General features: G+C 37.4%; 1 protein-coding gene across 4 annotated transcripts in view; it reads right to left on the reverse strand.

Annotated features, from left to right (window-relative positions):
* The window catches only part of Cht6 (Chitinase 6), a 140,962-nt gene that overhangs the window by 42,201 nt on the left and 80,849 nt on the right, over positions 1-17,912 (reverse strand). For 3 of the 4 annotated variants that reach the window (XM_076121353.1, XM_076121352.1, XM_076121351.1), the window contains exons 6-19: positions 15,872-16,001; positions 14,375-14,560; positions 13,743-13,962; positions 13,363-13,468; positions 13,131-13,253; positions 12,937-13,016; positions 12,533-12,655; positions 12,006-12,235; positions 11,620-11,725; positions 11,214-11,349; positions 10,633-10,749; positions 10,048-10,275; positions 9,479-9,625; positions 8,799-9,222 (exon numbers count right to left, since the gene is read on the reverse strand). In XM_076121353.1, the coding sequence (XP_075977468.1) occupies positions 8,799-9,222; positions 9,479-9,625; positions 10,048-10,275; positions 10,633-10,749; positions 11,214-11,349; positions 11,620-11,725; positions 12,006-12,235; positions 12,533-12,655; positions 12,937-13,016; positions 13,131-13,253; positions 13,363-13,468; positions 13,743-13,962; positions 14,375-14,560; positions 15,872-16,001 (2,356 nt within the window). Of the gene's footprint in view, positions 1-3,991; positions 9,223-9,478; positions 9,626-10,047; positions 10,276-10,632; positions 10,750-11,213; positions 11,350-11,619; positions 11,726-12,005; positions 12,236-12,532; positions 12,656-12,936; positions 13,017-13,130; positions 13,254-13,362; positions 13,469-13,742; positions 13,963-14,374; positions 14,561-15,871; positions 16,002-17,912 lie in introns of those variants that run through there. The other variant, XM_076121350.1, reaches the window with a different exon arrangement.

A 17,912-nucleotide genomic window follows, 5' to 3' on the forward strand; every position in this document is an offset into this window, starting at 1 on the left:
TATCTATTCAATAGCGTTTAAACGCATATAAAATAAAAACGCTGTTGAATAAATAAACTACCGCTAAATGTACTCAGAAACCGGGCAATAATAAACCCGAGAAATGAATAGGTACATAGAAATTTGCATAGCCCTTCAAAGTAAAACAAACGTGAAGTTACATGACTTATATACTTCCTTATTCATTACTCATGGTGTTTGTAAACGCTAACAATAGATTATGAGAGGCCTCGCGATTGACGCATTGATAACAATTATGTTGATAGTTCCGTGCAGATTGATTGAATGATAACTTTGATTGACATTGATGTTTGGGCAGTCTGTCAATCAATGAAGCAGAAGGTTTTTTGTTTTGTTTGTAAATAAAGCCTTAATACAGTGATTAAGTATTATGTAGGCTCTTGTAATCGAGTCACTATCTAGAGTTATTTTAACCAATTAATAAAAATGAACACACGGAAATCTGTGTTAAATGCATAAAAACCACTCATTACGAGTCATCTTTAAAGAATTAAATGTATTACAGAAATGCTTGTTAAAGGCTCTTTAGACAAGACTACAAAAAACAAAGATTCGTGTTCGATTCCCAAGTGTCTCTTTAGGAGAACAATCTGACCGTAAGCCAATATTTATGATAACTGGAAAACCCTCAAATCTTATTAATATACAGTTGAATGTTATAATACTTATATGTAGATGATTTGTTCACAAGAGAATTCATGCTCAGATATTCAAAGCTATCCTTTACGACTAAAACTAGACAATTCTATTACAAAACTCGTCCTTGTGCCAGCGTCCTACACCGTACTACAAGTACTATGAATGAATAGACACAGTCTGAGCTGTATCAAACAAGTATACCTACATACTTGAACAGTTTAGACTGGATTTAAACTAAGAATAGTGTAGATCGACTGTATTACTCAATGATTTTAACTTTATGAGTGTCAAATGTCAAAATTTCCATTCGTAAGCTGTCAATTACGATTTGACAGGTAGTAAAATAATGTTATTTAATGAGCAGTTTTAAAATGATTGATATGCATATAACTTTTGTATTGGTAACGCTTTTAAAATTTGCCCTCTAGTCGAATCGTGGGTTTGACTCCCAAGCCAAAAATGTATTAAACGTAGTAACGCAATTAAACCAATAAAAGTTCCGATGAGATATACCTTAATATTTTCATTTGTACGCTTGAAAGGGTACCTCAATACAAGACGAGAGAGAACGAAGAGAAATAAAAAATGACGAGAGGCACTTTGAAAAAAATAATTTAAATTATTGTCATATTCGGAGGCTGTAGTCTGTATGCCCTCTTACAAAGGACCTTTACAGCTTCTACAGTTGGTAGGTAGATCTAGGTACTAGGTAGTAATACTAGCATCACGAGTGCATCCAGTGTCTACGATGTGCGGGAGTCACGACTTTTATTTATTGGCATGTAATACGCCTGAGGATATAACATGTGCAATGAGTATATGAAAGAAGTTTGCAGAGATGTCAAGTGGAATCTAGACTAATATTATAATCTAGACTAATATTATAAAGCTGAAGAGTTTGATTGTTTGTTTGTTTGAACGCGCTAATCTCAGGAACTACGAGTCCGATTTGAAAAATTCTTTCAGTGTTAGATAGTCCATTTATTTATTTATATATATCATCACGCTATGACCAATAGAAGCAGAGTAGCATTAAAAAATGTTACAAAAACGGGGAAAATTATAACCCATTCTCTCTTATGTGACGCAAGCGAAGTTGCGCGGGTCAGCTATTCTATATAAAACTGCTTACTCCGATTGAAATGAGGCGGTTATTTATGTAATGTATGTGTAAGTATATTTATTTTCATAATAAAGAGAGTAATTGTCAAGTAATTTGTTTAAAGTTGTAAGATTTTGCTCATAATGATTGCGATTCTCATGTTGCGATACCAATTGTCATGCAGTTTGATTTGTTGCCTATAGCTCAAACAGCTTTATAAGTTTAAATTGCTTTTAATTATAAAATAATAAAGGATTCTATTTTACAATGTCCTACCGACTTAAAACAAAGATTTTTGTAATGCACCTGCAAAAATCTAAATATTACATGCATAAAATATTATGTCAAATACCTGCTTTCAAGTTGTGAGTGCACCGCAGTTATTAACGTTATCTTTAAAGCCTAATTTTCTCTATAATATATGGTTGTAAGTATATAAAGCGTAGATTCTGATATAGTTTATAACACGGTGTAAAGTGAAGGGCACAAGCTCAGTCTCATGTGTTTAAATTCTAATGCAATGCGGGTCATTGCTTAAACTGTAACTTTTAACGAGGTTTGCAACTTAATTGATAGAATAAATTACTGAAAAAGTGCCACGAGTTTGTTTTAAAGGCCAAAATTGTATAGACAAAAAACCCAGAGTCGATTGAAATGATTTATATCGAACATTACATTCTATGTATGAAACATATAAAAGTATTTTTGAGGAAAAAATTGCTTGTTCATCACTTTTTCCGTTATGAGAGGGTTAACAATGACTGCAAATAGCTCTTGTAAATACAGACACTATGGTGCCAGCCAGTTCTCTTTGTGAACTTTGGCTCGATGTGATTAGACACGACTTGTGACGTACGGATTTGAGAGAGATATGCAGATTCTACTTTAACTGAAACCAGAAGGCAGGAGTTTGGATGAAACCAGGTAGAATCTGGTCACTTATTATATGGCTTGTTATCCGCAAACTTATAAGCGTGACGTGAAACCTGACGAGTATTATCAGAAAACTAACGACGATTTTTATGATAAAAACCTATATTATTTACTAGCTGACCCGCGCAACTTCGCTTGCGTTACATAAGTTTTTTACTGGTACTCTGCTCCTATTGGTCGTAGCGTGATGATATATAGCCTATAGCCTTCCTCGATAAATGGGCTATCTAACACTGAAATAATTTTTCAAATCGGACCAGTAGTTCCTGAGATTAGCGCGTTCAAACAAACAAACAAACAAACTCTTCAGCTTTATAATATTAGTATAGATTAGTATAGATTATAGCCATAAAATGGTCAAAAATATTTAACATTCAAGTTCGATGTACATATTTCTAATGTCGCAACTCAAGTAATTCGGACAGGCGTTTGCTTCTGAGAAAACTTGTAAATCCAGTCGATTGTGTTTCAATAATATAATCGTCAGCCATTGTTCTAATAGCCGTAAGAAATAGGACAATAAACCTGACTGTTGGATAAAAACATGGATGCCATTGAAGGGAATATGTGGGGAGCTTTGTGTGAAAACTTTTTTTATTGATTGTTATTTAAGTAAACGAGTATAATAATATATTGTGTAGTCGTTTTTATCAGCATAATTACGTATCGATATTTTGTTTTAATAAATTAATTAGTAGAAATGTTTTTGATTCCGAAACTAAGTTGTTTAAAATCAGAGAGAGACTTTTTTATATTGCTATTGACTCTCAAGAACCAATTAGTTGTAGAAGAAAATTGTACAACAACCAGCGCCTCTAACCGGTGTCGTAGGAAGTAATTCTTAAGTACATTTTAAATGTCAAACTCTTGATATTCGATACTACCGACTGTAGAAAATCGCACTACAGAAACTGATGTCTACGATGTTTATTAAATTAAAGTTATTGTCTATGTCATTTATATAGAATTTAAAGAAGTTTTTTGTAACTATAACGTTTGTACCTATCGTATATATTATCACTGTATCTGTAAGTTTTAATAAAGTTCTTAAAATAAAGTGCTGTTTTTAATTATAAATTCCCAGTCGAAATAGCGCATAAAAGAAAATGCACTTACCTTTTTATCCAGTCTTGATGTCGTTTTTTGAAGCATTTTGATAACATAGATATTGTGACGACTTAAAAACGAAAAAGGGTCCGAAAAACATTCAAAAATTGCATATACCGAGCATAAATCAAACGCAAAGCATGTTACACAAAAGAAGCCGTATTAAATCTATAAAAAATAACATAAAAATATATTCTAATACTTTATTACAATCGTTTTTCTTTGAATGTTACAATATTTCATTCACATTAATACAAAATTCCCAATCCTTATCATTCATATGTACATTAAATGGTAACGAATAATAATTATTAATAAACCTTTAAATAAATGTGTAAGCTAAAACATAACCTATGACATTTTGTAAACTGAAAGTCTTTTTTACCAAAACGAACTAAATAAATACAATTATTTGGTACAATAGAACTTTCATGTAAAACCTACCATATTATTAAAGCTATAAAAAATCTCTAAAAAATATGACTATAAAGATGTACCTATATATACAAGTTTAATGAAAAAGAGTATTTTATTTTTAAATCATCAAAACACAATTGACAACGACTTTTATTTGCATTCTTCAGACCGTGTTTTAATATTTTCGGATTCAGACGTGATTTGAAACCAATTATAAAAATTAAATCAGTCGTTCATGTAACTATGGCCAGAGAAACCGGGTCCAACGAGTTAGGACCGCTTATATCTAGTTTAAACTAGTTTTTACTGGCTTTTAAGTGTCAGTGGTGGTTGCTGGGGTTGTTTTTCGGATGAAACCCGGTCTGTAGTTAGGTCTGATTGGTTTGAAGTATATTTTTCTTTCCGTTGTAGTCTTTGGACTTTCTGTCGTGTACGATCTTGTTGTGGTGAAAATTTTAGGTGTTACTTTACCGTTATTCTTCTTTTTCACGTCCACAGGGACGTTCTGTACTCTATTGGCTGAGAAACGCGATTTTGATGGACTGAACGATGTCTTATTGAATTTCTGATTTGAGTTTGATACTACTGTAGCGTTTATTTTCTTAACCGTTCTCGGAGCAACACTCGGTCTTGTAAAGTTAGATGACTTTAATATCTGTCTCCTTGGAAACGCGAATTTGGCACGTTTGGCATCTAAAGGCGATGCTTTGACAGTTGTTGGCTCTTCTGGTGTTGTTTCAGTTGTTGCAGCTTCTGTTGTTGCTGTTGATGATGTTTCGTGTGTTGATTGAGTTGTTGATAGAAGGTCTATTATAGGACTGGATGGATTGTCAGCTGTTGTCGTACTAAATGTAGTAGAAACAGGAGCGGCCGTAGTTGAAATTATTGATACTGTAGAACTGATTTCTGATTGTGGTTGTACCGATACGTTGATCGGATATTTGTTTATAACTTCGTCTAATGGAGAAGCTCCTTGAAATTCTTGGCCTTTAGCAAAAGTGATAATACTACGGGCTGTCTCAGGTTTTGCAACGGAAAGCCTTGCTACATTACCTTCTTCTTGCTTTGGCACTGATGCTGAATAAACGACAAACGGTTGGGTCTTCTCATCACTTACTTTACGAGCCATTAAAGGATTTTCAGTTTTGAATAAACCTTCTAAAGGTAGAGTAGATGGGTTAGTTAGCATCGAGCGTGGCGTTACAATCTCAAAACTTTTAGCTGCTCTGACTTTTTCGTTCTCATACGCGGCGGGAACGAATTGCCATTGAGCGTACAAAGGACCATCGTCTTTATCATTTTTTTTGTCATCATTTATGTAAGTCAAGAACTCATCGTTGGGTAAATGTTCAATATGGCCTTTAGTCTCATGGTCTTTAGAATCAGGTGATTGTTTAACATGTCTATATGCTTCATTCACACTCTCCGAAGCTACAAGGTTCTCTCTAGGCACGTCGGGAGCATTTTCATTCAAAGCTCTAGCATTCCTCGCCTCATCTATACGAATGATATTTTCTGGAGGATGTTCAACTGGATATACATGGCCGAGTTTAGTCAAATAAATAGGAATTTCATCTTCAACGATTTTAATAAGACTGAATCTACTCACTTCACCAATTTTATCAACAACCGGTTTCTTTTCAACTACGAGTTTTCCTTCTTCAATATGTGTTGTTTCATTGTTTTTGTTTACACGGTGTTTGTCTAATTTCGAGTTGACTTCAACTACTCTACTGATAGAGAATAGTTTATTGAATTGTGTCTTTATTATAGGTGCTGGAGGCGCAACTGTAGTTGTTGTAGTCGTTGTTAACTCTTCCGTAGTTGTATCAGTGTTAAACGCAGTGTTATAAACAATACCTGGAACGAAAGTTGTTTTATATTCCGGCTCGGGTCCATTGGTGTAAATAACGTCTTGTGTAGTTGGATAGTTAGTAGTACCTTCAGTGTATTCCAAATAATCATCAGTGCTATTATCAATTTCCATTTCAACTGTCGCTGTTTCAGTTTCAATAGTATTTGTTGTAGATCCATCATCAGTCGTAGTGGTTTCCTTTCCATCAATAAGAGGAGTAGTCTCCGTCAAATAATCATCGTCAATGGTTGTACCATCATTTTCAGTGACTGACGCAGTTGTGGTAGTTTCTGATTGTTTAGTACTAAGTCCGCCTTTAGGTTTAGGGGCATTGACAGGAGAATTATAACCAGGTGGTACATTCACTACACGTTTCTTGTTATCAACAATCGGTCTGTTTGATCCAAACCTAGTTATTATTCCGGTTCTGTTTTGTGAGCCTCCAAATCGTTTAGGTAACTCAGTGGTAGTTGTAGATGTTCTGAATGTATTGGAGTTAACTACACGTGGTTTGAAACCGGGTCTCTTCGTTGTAAGTGCGAATTTAGAAGGTTCTTCATCGCCTTCTTCATCATTTTCTTCTCCTTCTCCTTCTTCTAATAATTCCTCAGAATTGGCAGCGTCTTCGTCTTCTTCCGAATCAGGTTTCCTTGTAAACAGCTGTCCAGCTGGTACAAATACGAATGGGTTATCTTGTTCCGGCTCTTCTCCTTCTTCCAAGACTTCTTCATCATTGTATTCCTCATCATCTTCTACTCTTTGTGTAGTTCTAGGAGTGAAAGGTTTCCTGGTAAAGATCTTTGAAGAGAACGGTCTCCTGGTTACCGCACCGCTTGGGCGGAATGAAGGTCTGTCGGCAGAAGCGGGGCTAGTGTAAGCTCCAGGATTGAATTTTCTGCTGAAAGTTTTGCTACTGGATGGTACTGAGGGTTCGGTAGATGGAGTAAATAGCTTCTTACGAGGTCTGTAAGGCAACCTAGTTCTAGATGACGGTGAAGTCTGTATTGTAGTACTTACAGTGGTCGTTTCAGTCGGTGGTTCTTCAGTTTCAGTAACAGGTGATTCTGATTCAGATGTCTCTTTATTCTCGGAAATATCTACAGCCTTTTCTTCAGTAGTTATTGCTACTTCTACTTTAGATTCAGTTTGGGCGTTAGAATCACTTTCACTCTTAGCTTCGCCTTCAGAAACTACAGTACTCTGTTTGCTTTCTTCTGTAGGTTTAGGTTCACTTTCTTCGTTGTTAGTTGTTGTTTCTGAAATTGTTTCAGCCTTAGCTTCCGTTACAGTTTCAGATTTGCTTTCAGTATTTTCAGTTTGAGTGTTAGAATCGGTTTCAATAATAGCAGGTGCAGTGGTAGTTTCAACAGACAGTTGTTCCACTTGTTTGACTTCTACAGGTTCAATTATTTTCTCAGTTATAACTTCTTCAGTCACTTCAACTTTAGGTTGTTCAACTTCTTGTGCTTTTACTTTCTTCTCTTCTTTGTAGAACTCTGTTACTTCTTCAATTATCGGTTCGGTTTCAGCTTCAGTAGTCGTTGTGGGAGGAGGCCTTGTTTTTTCTCCATAGTTGAAAACTTCAACTGTAGTACCCTTATTATTTAGAGATCCTATCGACTTCGCTGTAATTTCTGGCTCATCTTCCACAGGTTTTATTTTCTTGCGAATGATTTTACGTATGCGTTGAGGACCAGGCGCGGTGGGAGCTTCAGTAGAGACAACTGGTTCTAGAGTAGTGGTCGAAGACGGTCTACGCCTGATCACTCTGAATCTCTTTTTACCAGAATCGTCAATGGGAACTGTTTCAGTGGATATAACATCTCCGTCTGTATTGCTAGGAGCTCGCAATTTCTTGATGACTATTCTGCGTTTCGGTGCTGCTTCTTCTTCTGGTTCTACTTGGTCATGTTCTTGTTCTTCCCTCGCACTTTCAGAAAGAAGAATATCATCAGCCCTGACTTCTGGTTCATCATCATCTTCATCATCATTGTTGTCATCTTCACTGGTCAAAGTTTGTTGCGTAGTTGATTGACGGGATGGGAAGGGTAGTTTTCTAGCTACTGGAGGTCTGGTTCTACCGAAGGGTAGACGTGGTTGGATTCTTTGGGTTACAGGCGCTTCTGTGATTTCTTCATCGTCGTCGTTTGCGGCAGGTGAAGGTGATGGGCGTGTGAATGGTCTAGGAGAGAATCTACCGAATGTTGGCCGTCTTTGAGCAGCCGGGCTAGTAGTAGCCGACGGAACTGTAGCTTCGGTTGTAGAACTAATAGTAAAACGATTACGTCCTCGTGGGAGGAGGTTCGGACGTCTGGTTTCAAGAGTAGCAGCAGACACATCACTGTCAGGGACTGAGTCAGACGGAGCTGAGGCAGCTGCGGCAGAAGTTGTCGGTCTACGGAATCGTCTCTCAGTCCTCGAAGCAAAGGATTGCCTCGGCACAAATTGCGGTTCAACATCAATAGGAGTCAACGAAATCACTTCATCTACAACAGGTGACGCCGCAGCAGGAAGAGAGTCATCACTCCTAGCTTGCGAAGTTTGGAACCTGCTCCTAAACCTCCTCGGCCCGGTTTCTGTCACACCATCTACTTCACGACTATCAGGGGTCGTTGACCTAATCTTACGAGACACATCAGCGCTGTCATCTGAATCCGAAGATATTTCATTCGGTCTACGCAAAGGTCGTCGACGGTTCACGAAAGTATAATTCCTTGGACTCACCTGGGAGACGGTGGAAGACGGTACTGTTGGTGCGGCAGTTGTGGTGGAGCCTCTTCGTCTGATGATGTTCGTACGTCTGGGGGGTAGCGCCGGGCGTAACGTGGTCGTCGTCGTTGTGGTGGTAGGTTCTGGTTCAGTGGTAGGCGCTGGTGCTTCCGTCTCAGGGCTTTCGATCTCAGAGGAGCTAGCGGAGTTTAGTAATGAGGATATTTGGACAGCCAAGACAGTCGTTGGGTCAGGACTGCTAGGTGTTTCGGTAGGGAGGGTGGTGGAACGCACTCTGATAATAGGAGCTTCGGTACTGGGCTCTTCGGGAGGGAGAGTGGAGCGAGATCTGACTATTGTGTTGTATTGAGGCTGCGTTGAGATTTCTCTTTCGAGTGCTGTTTCTTGTAGTTCCACTTCCTCTTGTACGCCTTCGTATCTGAAAAGAAAAATAGTACCTATGTTAGTTTTGCTACATCTTCCCAAGGCTTATTCTTCAAAGTTTATTTTGTGTTTGAATCAAGAGGTGCTTATATTGACGATATCTATAATATATTTTTTTATATTTCAGAAGATTAGATAGAAGTCCTACCCTATAAAAAAAAATCTGATAGAAAAATCACTCTCACAGTCATGCCTGTGATTTCTTTACTAATCCAAATATGAGTTTCTAATCTTAAATGTGTGTAACTTACTGCACAGTAGTGGTCTCCTCAGTGGTGGGTCGTTGTCTCCTGATAGTGACGTATTCTGGCACGTTCTCGCGCCTCAAGCTCTGCACGTCCAGGGAGTTAGGAGTGTCGGACACGGACACTGGCTCTGTGCGTTCAAATAGTGCGTTCCTGTAAGGAAAATATATTATTTAGTATTATTTACTTTTACCCTTATGACTTTTTTCAGAGTTTCATCACGCCTTAAGTTACTTCTATAATTGACATTTTCTTTGTAAAAAAGCAATACAAACTTTTTTTTATACAAAAGTCAGATTTAATGCAGTAGCCAAAAATATTAAAAAAAAAAAACTGACAAGATGAGCCTTTTTTGTTTTGCTATGCTAGTTATTTAACAAACAGCTCATGTTAGCTTTAATACTTGATTATTATTTCATCTCAGAAAATGAATTTCAGACTTAACGAACATACAATGAGTGACAAATCTCGTCCTTATAAACATTTTTTGTCTTCTAATCGAAGCTGAACCAAACCTCAACTTTGGTAATCGCATTTGCGCATAATATTGTTATAATAAATAAACAAGTGCTTACCTAGAGGCTGTATCATCAGCAGTATCAGAAGTGCCCGAGGTACTAGGTCTTCCTCGCCTAATGTTGACGTATTGTAGTGGTTTAGCAGTGGTGGCTACACTAGGCCTAGTCTCCACGGACTTGGCTTTAGCGACCACCGGCTCTTCTTCTTCCTCCCCCTCGTACTCCTCGCTCTCGAGAGCTGCTTCCGTGGTCGAGGACGAGCGTTGACGGTTGATAGTTGTGTACCTGGATTTATTAGAAGTGAGTATTGAGATTTTATGAAAAGATCCCATCTAAGGTCGCGATTGGTATTTTAAAGTTGGTCATAGTTTGACAATGAATGAAAATAATTAGAAATGGTACGTTTGATGTATTGTTTAAAAAGAAAATGCAAGAAAAGTAATGAGATTGCAGAACTAACGTGTCCGCCACTAAGACATGCAATCTCTTAAAAATTATTAACTTAAACAGATAATTTTACATCATACATTTAGTTGTTAGGTTTTCAAGAAGAAAACAGCCAGAAAAACAACATTTTACACAGTTTTCTAATCGTTATAAAGGAAAATAATTAATACAAAAGTAATAGTTTTCTAAACTTACTGTGGCCTGTCTCTTCTGAGCAGCTTGTCTCTGTCATTAGTAGGTTCTATTCCTTCGTTCTGAGGTCCACGACCTCTGTTCAGGGCCGCACTTGAAAATATACTGTTACCGGTGTACCTGAAAATAGTGCGAATTGATTACGTTGTCTTTCAAAAACTTATCAAAAGCAGTTACGGTTAATGTATTTGCATGAATTCAATAACAAATTTTTAAGAATCCTTAAATAGCAAACCATGACTAGTGTATAGCTATACCCAATAATAGGACAGTGTAGGTTAATAAAGCGTCAAGGTACTTCGGCAAATATAGAGACTTCTCTATGATAATAAGAAGGGAGTATTTAGAGGCTAGCCTTGCTAAAGTCTTTATTCAGGAATAATTGTATTGGCTATAACTGCCCGGTTTCAGCTCAAGGGCCGATCCTATACCTCCGAGATCCTATATAAATCCTTACTTTTGTCATATATATGTTACTGTAAAAGCCCGAACTGTGGTAAATCCTAAGATTTTCTGGTAAAACCTAAGATTTACAGTAACATGTACACTGTACTCGTATAGTCTTTTAATTGTGTAGTACTTACTTGTTCTTTCCTCGAGTCCTCTCCAGTACTTTCTGGTACAACTTCTTGCTGATGGGTGACGCTGTAGTGGTGATGGCACCGTCAGTGCTGGCTGAAGTGTCGCCGAACAGTTGCTTCTCTAGTTGCTCGATACCACCTGTGAAAGTATATCAAATTAAAATAATGTTCCCTGAGAATTTTGGAGCATAAGTCCGTTTTCCCACGTGTTTAAAAGATTACGTTCCGAAAACTTTAGCGACTATTATTAGACTTTTCGTCGATTTTAGTATCGTATTATATTGTTCTGCCCCTTATGTTGTTATTGTAGTAACAGCTTTCACAGAGTACAAAATCTGTGATCAACCTTTTTATACTATCTCAATACAATCTGAAGTACGTAGTTGTGGAAATTAAGTCTTGTACTTACCGACTTTCTTGATGAGGTCAATAAGTTCCTTGATGACTCTTGGATCCTCAGCTTCGTCTTCGTCTCCTGAGACTTCAGCTGTCTCGTCCTCGTACTCTTCTTCAGTCTGTAAAAAAGCATATTATATTACTATTTATGTTATGCCCTACGCATATGAATTAAGTACCATTTAATCAAACTTGTAATTCGTTCATTATTATTAATTCTAGTTGTCGGCCTGTCGGCAGTGGGACGGGAACTATGAGACATTTAGACATTATAGTCAATTTTTGTCACTCTTTCATGGGATTGGTGTAGCTGGCAAAAATGTATATGAGGCAATTTTCATGTAGAAATTCGATGCGCTATGCTGATTATAGTAGGGCTAATCAAGACCTAGGCCTTACCTCAGGTTCAGGAGTAGTGGTGGTGGTACTGGTGGTCCTGAACAGCGAGGAGCTCTTAGTGCTCAGTCTGATGGGTCGCCGAGTGGTGGTAGTCGTGGTCGTGGTCGTGGTCGACGTGGTCTTGGTGGTGGGGGCCTTGGTGGTGGGCGCCTTCGTGGTCGGAGTGGACTTCTTGCAGAGAACGTTGCGGGCGAAGTCGCAGGAGTCGGCTGCTTTGTTGAAGTAGAGGCCTGTGAAAAGAATAAAAATGTATAAAAAAACGGTGTAAAATAAGGTTTTGTTAGAAGCAATTTTAGAAGGAAAACCTTCCTTCGGTGTAATACTTTGACAAACACGCATGTGAAAAAAAACGGACTTAATGAAACAAGAAAAAGTAAACGCTTATTCGATCAATCTTGTTAAATTCTAAATCTTCACGTCATAATCTCGACCTTATATTTACAAAATATAGGTATTTGTATGTAATTACAAACGTTTTTAATTTTTACGTGTCATATTTCGAGTGTACTGAATTCCATGATTCTTACCTGAAGGACAAGTGAACTGATGCGCCACGATGCCGAGGTTGGAAGGTCCGGAGTCCAAACACCAGAAGTACTTCTTACAATCACGTGGGTGAGGGTAGAAACCTTCGTCTACGCACTTGAAGTCTGCAAATAACAATTATATTTTGTGTTCCTTTATTAGAGTATTCATTTAGGCGTACAAATAAAAAATACGATTCTGAAACCAGGCTAAGATCATTTATGGGATTGTGATCCATTTGAATACAATCGGAACGCTTTCCTAGATTGCCATACTAATTTAGTACCTTAAAATAGCATAAAGGGGCTGAATGATGCTTCGTACAGTAATTGTCAACTTCTTCTACATTATAATCTTGTCTACACAATGCTTGTCTTTTCGTATTATTAAATAATGTAGTGTTTACCTGATCCGGGATCGGGAGTGGTGGGTGGTTCTGGAGTGATGTTCCAAGATGGAGTCGTACTTGTTGTGCGCTTGTTCGCTCTGTCAAACAAAAATACCGTCATCAGTAAACAAATCCCACACAAAAATCTAATTTACTACAATAATTAATATCTTGACAGTGAATATAAATGTTCTTGTGTGGTCGATACGTACTTGGTGGTAGGTTTAGGTGTGGTGGTGGTCGTTGTGGTGGTAGACCTGGGCTTGCTCTTCCTCCTGCCGGGAGCGCGGGTCACGGCTGTCGGTTTTTTCACGGCTACAGCATTGTCAGTCGTACTAGACAAGAAAATAACAAGATTAGAAAATATACCATGATAATAACTTTTAGTGGTACCTGCAAAGGCCACCTAGAGGACATTTGGTTTGGCATATTTCTGTAACTTACCCAAGACGCTGGAAGTAAGCCTCCTTGGCGGCTTCGATGAGAGGGTAGGGCTTGCCGTGGCATGAGCCGCGGAAATCATCGTTGTCAATAGACCAGAACATAATACCTGTGGAAGACCATGCATTTAATTAGAAGGATCTACTTAGCTGTAGTTTAAAGGGCTGGAGGTATTGAAAATTCCTATTCTTTTTTGCAAGTACAGGGATGTGGATTAAGTTGATAGGTCACCAGAAAGGCTTAGTTTCACTTTTGAGTTTCTCATTTTAGAGAAACTGTTATAAAAGGTATGGTACGGTAGCACAACAAAGCAGAACAAAACAATAGATAATTGGGATTTTTATAGGCAATAAATCTGAATATCTATAATATTTTTGGCCTACCTCCGAGTCCATTTTCAGCGACATATTCAGCCTTCTTCTTGACAATGTCCATGTCATCGTACCCGACCCACTGGTTGCCCTTGTAAGCCACGGGGCCCATGGCGTCAGGGTTGGGGTGCATCACCGACCATGGCTCCTCCTCCTCTTCCTCGTACTCATCACTGTCCTCGTCTGACGTCTGACGGCGCTTCTTCTCTTTCGGTTTTAGAGCTTCACAGATCTGGAAATGAAGAGTTGTTAAGTACTTGTCATCTTGTGAAAACATATAGCTGGTCAAAGATAGCTTACGTTCATCTTTTAAAGCACAAAGACCAACACGAACACAATTTATGGTGAGATAAAGATTCGGTCGTTTTAATTTGATAAGTTAATGCTATTTTGTATGATAAGTCGCAGCCTGGATTGAAAATAATGCTGAATTTTAATTATGGTGAGACAGACATTATCCCAATACCTAAGTGTCAAATTTATGTTTAACTCCAGCATAATGTTGTTTTTGCAATATTCCAGTATATTTATTGTTGATTTCGTGAAATCAATTTGTGTTGAACATTTAATTCTTATGATAATATACAATTAATCATCTCCAAAAGTTGATATAAAAGTATAGTTCAGCAGGTTCCTATCCTCACCTCATAATAAGCCAGGTATCCCTTCTCCCTAGTAGCATCACCCTGGTCTCCAGGACCGTCAGCCGGGGAGCCGATCTCCACAGCATCAGCATTGAACAGAGTGTAAGAACGGCCATACGTCGGTATACCAAGCACCAGCTTGTTGGCGTCTGCACCGTTTTCCAGGTAGAACTTGATTGTGTAGTCCTGGGGAAAATAACAGCATGAAATAATTGCTTTTTGAAAATGAGGAGCTCGTGCCTTAGTTAATAACAGCCGGGCGGATCGATCTCTGAGGTTAAGTTACGTTTGCCGAGGTGGATGGGTGACCATTTATACAGATCGAGTTCTTCCGTGTTTCGGAAGGCGCTTTGAATCGTGGGTCTCGATGATTGTTAAGTTTTTTGGTAAAGTCTTTCTTTGTAAAATTGCACAGTATTTCTGTCAACAATCATTTTTTTGTATGACCTAAACATGAATCATTATAATCTCACAGATGTATCGTAGAACACAAAGACCAAAACTAAGAGAAGATTTAAATCATAAATCTCAATTACTTTGGAGCGCGTGACAAAAGGATTTTGGTATTTTCTTCTTAACTAAAGACAGTCTTGTTCTCATTTAAAAAGGTGAACAATACAGATCGTAATGTTCTAGGAACGTTGTCATAAAAATTAATTAGTAACGTGATTTAGACGGCCTCTGCCTATAAATCTTATAGTTTATTTTGACTGACAAAAATTTTATTATATTAAATTTATTTAGGCAAAAGTATACAATCTACTTATTCTACTATCTACTTAATATTTATATATATTTAATTACAAACATAATTAGCCCTATATTCTCAAATTACATTCGTGTCAACTACTCCAAGTTTTTAAATCAATACAGTTGACAGTTTGAGAACTACTCATTATCATAAAGTTACGCAATATTAAGTTTTTATGTCACTCATAGGCTTATAACATGTTGTACTTAGCAGGTGGTATTAATTAAACCTGTTTGTTAATTAATATAGCTTATAAAATAGAAGTTATTGCTGGCAGCATTCCGCAATTGAAATATGTTATGATTATATCTTTAATAACTAACTATAATAGTGTCACTACAATACAATAGGGCACTTTTGCATTTAAATCTTATTTTATATAGTTTTCTAACTGTACTATAGCAATATTTGGCTTTGGATCTTTACACTCCATTAAATTTAATTTAGCTCGAATACCCTATCTTAATAAATCACAAGGAAAACTTTGAATTGCTGGGCAGATCAATACAAAACATTTTTTTTTAAACTAAGCTTTTGCTACATACTTTTGTTAAAAGAAAACTGAATGGATACGTATTTTTTTACTAATTTTCCGACGGCATCCGAAGCCGTAGTTATCCCAAATTATGTTGCATTTTAATTGACTATCAACACTAAGATATTCATATTCCAAGGTTTATAATCCATTTTCTCCATTATCCTTTATTATGATAGTATAATTAAGAAGTGCTTAAAGTAATACTTACAATATTAAGTTCGTTATCCACACTGTATTCGTTAGGTTCTTCAAGGGGGTAGAGTGGCGCGTGGTGGTTGACCGCCGGCTCGAACGCGCTGTGGTAGTCGTACGTCAGCAGATTCAACCAGTCCAGGTATCTGCAAGTAAACAATAAATATTTATTAATTAAAGACGCATTAGAACATAATCTTACAGTTAACAAAGTCTGAATTTGACTGCCTCCGTGGCGCAGTGGTTTAGGTAGCCACGCCGATACCATTGCGTCGGGAGGTCGTGGGTTCGATTCCCACACGGAAAAATGATTTGTGTGATCCACAAATAATTGTTTCGGGTCTGGTTGTGCTTTGTGTCCGTTGTTTGTATGTTTGTAGAAGTCCCCGCGACACAAGAGCAATTCTTAGTGCGGGAGTTGTCTTAAAAAAAAAAGAACATATACGATGCTCCGTAGTTGCAGTAGCAAGCTATCTAATGTATAATTGAGTTGAAAAAAAAAGTTATGCAACCTTACACGCATGAGAGTTCTTTAGAACAGTTCTTGAAGGTATGCAAAGTCCCTAACCCGCAATTAGCCAGGGTGGTGGGCTCATCCTAACACCTCCGTCATCACGGGAGGCGACTCATGTTCAGCAGTGGGACATTAGTGGGATAAATTTATTTTAGCTCATTCATCAATTTCTAATGGAAGTCCAGCCTCATGTTTTGGGGTCGATTACGCTTTACTGCCTATGACATCATTGTCTGTCCGTCCTGCTTGTGCAATCACATTGAAATATTTCTTTATAAGTATTTTTTTTCTAAGTCTCTAACCCGCACTAAGTCCCTAACACGCACTTGGCCAGCGTGGCGGACTCAAGGCCTAACCTCTCCCTCGTTTGGGAGGAGACTCTTACCCAGCAGTGGTACAGTAATAGAGTGATAGAGTGGTAGAGTTAAAAAGCGGACATTAATAGAGTGGTAGAGTTAAAAAGCGGTACCAACTAGAGAGGATAATGACGAAAGACTATTATTGTATTCTTAAAGAAAATCACGTGCATAAGAGAGACCTCTAAAAACCTCCACGCATTCAAATCATGCTTAATTTTTATAGGTCTTTGCCAAATGAAATCAAACCAGTCTTTAATTGTCACCTTGAACTTTGTATCGAAACTGCAAGTCTCATCAGGTATTCTAGCTAGATATACTATGAACCAGTCTGCCTACTCAAATATACTTAACTAGCTGACCCGCGCAACTTCGCTTGCGTCACTTAAGATAATCATAATTTTCCCCGTTTTTGTAACATTTTTCACTGTTACTCTGCTCCTATTGGTCGTAGCGTGATGATATACAGCCTATAGCCTTCCTCCATAAATGGGCTGACACTGAAAGATTTTTTCAAATCGGACCTGTAGTTCCCGAGATTAGCGCGTTCAAACAAACAAACAAACTCTTCAGCTTTATAATATTAGTATAGATATATAATATATATATATAATACAACATCTATACTATATAGTATAGATGTTAAAGTTATGCAAGCTAGGCTTATATGTTTATAACTGGTTTAAAAATGGCGCGTGCGATTTGATTTTGAAAAACGTGAGGTGATTTTGATATGTTGGGTTTTTTGCGTTATCGAGTTTTGTGACAATTTGAATAAAACGTGACTAGCAGAATATATAATGAATTAATGTAACATTAGGTAATAATATAGTGTATATTTCTGTGTGATCAACTTGTATGTTGTTCTAAATAAAATCCCTGAGATAATCAAGGAAAATTTCTAATAGTTAAAGCACTAAATATTATATGTTTTAATTTCTCTTTATATTTTTCCTCAATAAATCCAATAAAAATTTCGGCCAGTACGAGCGTAAATCGCTTTCTTAAAAAACACACAAAAGGGCCGAAATTTCAAAAACTATGATACTTATGCCAGAGAAAAATTTTAAGTTTTAGAACAGTCGGGTGGTCGCCCATCCGCTGGTAAAGGATTATCCATTATTTACGCCACACCCTGTATAATAGTCAAATCTCGTCTTCTAAACCAAACTATAGGTACTATCGTA

The sequence above is a fragment of the Anticarsia gemmatalis genome, chromosome 13 (assembly GCF_050436995.1).
Source record: "Anticarsia gemmatalis isolate Benzon Research Colony breed Stoneville strain chromosome 13, ilAntGemm2 primary, whole genome shotgun sequence".
NCBI classification, from domain to species: Eukaryota; Metazoa; Arthropoda; class Insecta; order Lepidoptera; family Erebidae; genus Anticarsia; species Anticarsia gemmatalis.